The 6,305-nt window shown below is 45.5% G+C and overlaps 1 protein-coding gene across 1 annotated transcript in view; it reads left to right on the top strand.

The window, feature by feature from the left end:
* The window catches only part of LOC119426451 (sodium channel protein type 2 subunit alpha-like), a 124,956-nt gene that overhangs the window by 19,191 nt on the left and 99,460 nt on the right, over positions 1-6,305 (top strand). The window contains exon 2 of the mRNA XM_037694012.1: positions 5,439-5,603. Coding sequence (XP_037549940.1) covers positions 5,481-5,603 — 123 coding nt within the window. The 5' untranslated portion in view covers positions 5,439-5,480. The remainder of the gene's footprint in view (positions 1-5,438; positions 5,604-6,305) is intronic.

Raw genomic sequence — 6,305 nt, 5'->3', positions numbered from 1 at the left:
TTGACGCTTGAAAAAGATTTAAATCAACGTTCAAATGAACAAAAACACGACTTTGTGTGAAGTTAAATTTTGTTATCAAAGCGACGGGATCAATAAATCGTACGGCAGCAGCTAGCTTAGCACTTCCTGTTTGGTTTGCTTTGCTCCACTTCAAACAGGACCGGTTCTGTTTGCGTGAATCATTTGTTTCGGCTCGTGTTTCGTGACCCGGACCTGGCTCAGCGTAAAAACATTGGTCGGGTTGATTTGTTGGCGCCCGAGGTTCTGGTTCTGGTCCGAAGAGAGACGGTTTGTGGAACCGCAGGTTTGGACCTCGGCTGGTAACTTTTAGCTGTTTGGTTGTCAGATGTTCTGCCAGGAGGTCAGGGAGCGTCTCCGAGGTTCTGGATGTTTAACAGAACGCTGCTTCATCGGGTCCGACCCGGTTTCCCCTCAGAGCTGATGAACAGCAGCTCAGACTTGACGCTAACCTGCAGAGAGGGCCGCTCACGGGCCTGAGCAGAACCTCAGGGTGACGTCGTCCAGGTCCGAGCGGCGAGCCTCCGAGTTACCGGGTCAGGTTCTGTAGAGTCTGAGAAGCCCTACAGAACCTCCCGGTCAGAGATGAAAACCAGAACAGCTCCTTCAGCAGCCCACTGATCCAACGCAGTGTGACGGGCCGCTCCAGAACCGAACGCGCTGAGAAGAAAGAGCTGCCGGACCAGAACCTGGAGGTTCTGTAACTGTGCTTCAAAAGACCGATGTATCCAGTAAAATACAAGTACAGTTACTGCAGAGTACTTCCATACTTCTACACAGGTTGAATATTTTCTGTGTATTTTCAGACCAACCGCTGGATCTGGTTTAAAAACATTTTGGACCAAAAACCGTCAAATCAAGCGTGAATGAATGCTTATCGCCCGCCGCCGTTCACAAGGGGATGACTCTCAGCTACCGCCTCACCAAATGTTAGCGCAGCGTCTCAGTGTTTGTGTTTGCTGAGGATAGTCATTGGCTGTGGCAGCCATCTTGAATTTAGTTGTGTCTAAAAGTTGAAGAGTTGTCGTTTTAAGGACGAACAGTTTTATGTAAAACACTCGTCAAACTTGGTTGTTAATTTTTTCTTCGATATATTCAACGTCGAGCTCTCCCGTGACCGTAGTTCCCACTTAAAAACCCTTTCAAAATAAAAGTACAACAGATGCTGCGATGCTCTGAGTTGGTTTTTCTCAGACGTGGACTTCAGGTGTCGTGTTTGAAAGTTAAACCCCCCGACGGCTTTAATTTATTTAATTCACTTATTTTAACTTCAAATATTCCAGAATCTCTGTCTTTCACTAGTCCATGAGATATTTTGCTAACAGCCACAATAGCACATGTATGGATTTCATTAGGCACTGTCTGAATGAGGTCAAAGGTCAAAGTTTTACAGAAACGACTGAAGGAACCTTTCAGAACCAGAACCCAGCTCTGCAGAACCTCCCTGATGGATCTGATCTGTCTCCAGAGGTCTAATGGACTCTCATCCACCATCCTGGATCCAAATGGTCCCTCTGTCCCTGCCAGCTGGTCCTGGCGTCCTGCCCGCAGGCGGTGAATCGTGTTCTGATCCGGGCCAGGACAGAACCCGTCTCTGTGTCTCTGACTGAAGCCAAGAAGCAGAACTTTCTCTGATCAGCAGAGACTTGGACTCTTCATCATCGAGCACCGACAGGAGGACGGCCTGATGGGACCGATCCTGAGACAGGGTCTCCTTCCCACTCTGTCTCTGTCCCACTCTGTCTTCGTCCCACTCTGTATGGAGACACTGTCTCTATGCCACTCTGTCTCTGTCCCACTCTGTCTTCGTCCCACTCTGTATGGAGACACTATCTCTGTCCCACTCTGTCTCTGTCTTGCTCTGTAAGGAGACACTGTGTCTGTCCCACTCTGTCTCTGTCCCACTCTGTATGGAGACACTGTCTCTGTCCCACTCTGTCTCTGTCCCGCTCTGTATGGAGACACTGTCTCTGTCCCACTGTCTCTGTCCCGCTCTGTCTCTGTCCCGCTCTGTAAGGAGATATTTTGCTGACAGAAACCATCGTGGACAGCTGCGTTTTATGCGTCTCTTCAGACTTTTAGCTTTTTATCTCCTGCTGCCATTCAAGAAGGGCGATCATGTAATGTTTTTGTCTGTTAGCAAAATATCTCATCCATCATGGAACATATTTTACTGACACGTTCAGATTCACTTCAGTAAAAAATGGACTGAATTTGTTTTGAACATAAATATGACGTTAACGTCAGAGTTGATTGATTTTGTTTCTGACTGCCGCCTCGTTTAGTTTTTATTTACGGTAAATTATGTCCCACGTTTTTGTCTGCTTTTAGAGAATATGATAGTTTTATTGACATGTTTTTAATTTACAATTTGATTTAGGACTTTCCAACACGAGTTAAATTTTTATTTTAATACACGATTTAACGTTAGACGTTTCCCTCCAGGTTTTTAAATATGATTTCTTCTGGTGGCCTCAGTGTGTTGTAGATTTTTAAATCCAGAAATAATCCCAGTTTCTGTTTTTGACACGCTGACGGGCTGCAGTTCAAATCCCCGTCTCTTCCTAACACAATAAAAGTTTTGTTTGGTGGAAGTAAAGCTCGGCGTTGCCTCGCTGTGAGGGAAGTTGCAGCATGTTTGAGAACAACACGACGTCACGGACAAGAAGAAACATCATTAAAGCAGATCTCAGGGCTGCTCAGCCTCAAGCTGTTCTGAGATCTGCTGCTTCTGACTCCATCATTAACATGAAGACCTGCAGAGGCTCACCCGGCCTGCAGCCAGGACACCATGGGGGACGGAAATTTAAATCTGAGCAGGAAAACAAAACGAGGAGCAGAGGAGGAGGAGGAGGAACAAAAAGTTTGAGGTGTTAAAACAGATGAATGTGGTCTGAAAGAGAAGACCAGACCAGCTGCTGATGGTTCAGGAGCTGCAGGACTGGATCAACTAGAGCACACAGGCTTTCAAAATAAAAGCACCAAGACGACTGAAGCAAACGGACAACACAATTCATTCATTCAAGCTTTATTTCTACAGTTAGTCCCACTGAGCCTCGAGGACTCGTTTACAACAGAGACCTGATTTAACAAAGTGATGACAACAGCAAGAGACAATCATAAAAGTTGCACACAAATTTATTTTTTTTACAAGTTAATACAAAATGGTAACCAAAAGGAAAAGAAGCGAAAAACCAGCTCGATTATAAAGTGATGTAGAAAACTAAAAACAGGAACATGCAAAGTATTAAACAATGGATTGAGAACAGAACCGCCCATTTATGACCACTCACTCTCTACAAGCTAATATAAGCAGAAGGGCGATCATGTTTTGGCTTGTGTTTGTGTGTTAGTAAAATATCTCATGAACCACCACATGGATTTTAATAAAACTTACAAAAGCATTTATTGTTTTTTTGTACACTACCACATTTGAATTTTTAGAGTTAACTTAATTCAAGATGGCCGCTGGAAACTAAAAAATTCTCTATGATTCAGTGAGTTTTACGGACAGTTACTGTTTGGTGTGGTAGTAACTGAGAATCATTCACAACACCATAGGAACCAGTGACGGAGAAGATTTTTGGTCAGAAAAGGCGGGAATTGCTATAGGAACCAGTGACAGAGAAGATTCTTGGTCAGAAAAGGCGGGAATTGCTATAGGAACCAGTGACAGAAGATTCTTGGTCAGAAAAGGCGGGAATTGCTATAGGAACCAGTGACGGAGAAGATTTTGGTCAGAAAAGGCGGGAATTGCTATAGGAACCAGTGACGGAGCAGATTGTGGGTGTTCTATGTTACCCAGCATGCTTTTCTTCTATGTTTCCATCATGGCCTGCCACATAGATCCTTTAGAATCTCAGACTTCATTCTTTATCTATTCAGACCTTTGATATTCAGCAGGATTCAGTCACAGAGGAAGCAGGATGAGAACAGAACCAGGAGTTTCAAAATAATGCTCCTAGATACTCTCCAAAATAAGAGTCTGTTTGTGTCATAGCTTAGAAAATTACAAAAGTTTGTCCCAAACCTTTGTTTGGGTTTAGAGAATACAGTTCGTGGTTGATAAGGAGAAACGAGGTGTGAATTTCTTGGTGTGTTTTCAGTGGCGTCCTGACAAACATGGCGGCGAAACACGTTGTGTACGTGACAAAGCGTTGAAGCCGAATGGGACCAGGTCTGAAGAGCTCATCAGGAGCTTCTGTAGCCGACTGTGTGAAAGACTAAGTGGATGACAGCCGCGGATAAGAACAGAAAACAGAGCCAGGTTGGCCTTTTATGTGGACACACACACCGACAAACACTTCACAATCTGATTGTGGAGCTGTGAAGAATAAATGCATGAAGGCTTGAAGAACGAGGCCTGTCTTATCATTCAATTAGGATCTGATGGTCCAAACACACACCTGTCTCTCTCTCACACACACACCTGTCTCACACACACTTCCTCTGTTTAACACTATCTGAAGCTAACTCTATTATTTGGTTTTGAGCCCTGTAAGCTAGTTAACCTGTAGTATTGTCTGTGTGTGTTTTGAACTGGGGATGTGGAAACGTTCTGTTGTGGATAACTTTCTGAATATAACGGGGCTTAATTCTAAAAAGATCGATAAGCTAAGAGCTTACGCAAACGGGCACAGGAGTGGACGGCTGCTATTTTAAAAGCTCTGCTGTTTTTATGTTATTTAGTGTCATATCAGTTTTTATATCGTGTGGTTATTATTGAGTTTCATGGTTACAAGGGTTTAGCAGCTACATTAGCTCAAACTAAGTGCCCCAGCTGTTTTATATCGGCTGACTTGAAGACCTGAACTGAGGCTTTGAGCTGTTTCAAAGTCTGGAAAAGTCCAGTTTGGAAAAGTCCAGTTTGGAAAAGTCCAGTTTGGAAAAGTCCAGTTTGAATCCAAGATTTTATGACGTTGGTTTTAAACTACTTGGTTTTGTTGATGAAAGGTTGTCATGTTGAAACAGGAAGTAACTCACACTGATCTTTCAAACGACGAGAAATAAACGTGTAGAAGAAGCGGCGGAGCGCTGTGGCTCAGTGGACCAGGAGGGTCCAGGTGGGATTGATCTTCCGTCAGGCCCATCGCAGCCGGTTTATCTCGCTGATTGCTGCATTTTAATCGCTCTGAGTGGCGGTTTAATGTGAGCGATGTGATGCTGGGGGTCATCCTGAGCGGCGGGTCGCTGTCTCAGAGGACGCAATCATCCGACGAGTGGAGAAGTCGTTCAATCACGGCCAGGCTCTCAAATCAAACACTCCTCGTCTCATGACTCACAGACTCAAACTCAACAGGTGTTTGAACCGTCACATTATACGTCTGTCAGTGGAAGTTCTTTAATTTAAAACAACGTAACGATAAAGACCGTGTTAAATGTCATAAATATAAATGAGGATTTTCTCTTTATGTCTGCAGCTGGTATACTGGGCCAGTTAGCAGCAGGATCAGGATGAGAAGATGGCTGGCTGTGTGTTTCCAATGGGACCAGAGAGCTTTAAGCGCTTCACGCCGGACTCCCTGGCAGCCATTGAGCAACGCATCGCCCAGGAGAAGGCCCGACGCAACAAGGAATACCAGGAGGTACGCACACACACAGTGACCACACAGACCTGGACCCAGGACTGAACCCTGGGTTCATTAAACAGACCTCCTTTAGCCCCGCCTACTTTTGGGACTTCTCTTCAGAGTTGGGTTTATACTGGTTCAGAATTTACTCTGTTTTTACAAACATTCTGCGTGATGAATAAAACTGGACAACATGTAGGACCACCCAGCAGCTCCACTGAGCCGGTCAGACGGTTCTGAGCCGGTTGGATGGTTCTGAGCCGGTCGGATGGTTCTGAGTTGGTCGGATGGTTCTGAGCCGGTCGGATGGTTCTGAGTTGGTCGGATGGTTCTGAGTTGGTCGGATGGTTCTGAGCCGGTCTGATGATTCTGAGCCAGTTGGATGGTTCTGAGCCGATTGGATGGTTCTGAGCTGGTTGGTTGGTTCTGAGCTGGTCAGATGATTCTGAGCTGGTTGGATGGTTCTGAGCCGGTCGGATGGTTTTGAGCCGGTTGGATGGTTCTGAGCCGGTTGGATGGTTCTGAGCCAGTTGGATGGTTTTGAGCCAGTTGGATGGTTCTGAGCTGGTCAGATGGTTCTGAGCCAGTCAGATGGTTCTGAGCTGGTTGGACGGTTCTGAGCCAGTTGGATGGTTCTGAGCCGGTTGGATGGTTCTGAGCCAGTTGGATGGTTCTGAGCCAGTTGGATGGTTCTGAGCCAGTTGGATGGTTCTGAGC

The sequence above is a fragment of the Nematolebias whitei genome, chromosome 20, assembly GCF_014905685.2.
Source record: "Nematolebias whitei isolate Nwh7 chromosome 20, NemWhi1, whole genome shotgun sequence".
NCBI classification, from domain to species: domain Eukaryota; kingdom Metazoa; phylum Chordata; class Actinopteri; order Cyprinodontiformes; family Rivulidae; genus Nematolebias; species Nematolebias whitei.
This window is presented reverse-complemented; position numbering and strand designations above follow the sequence as displayed.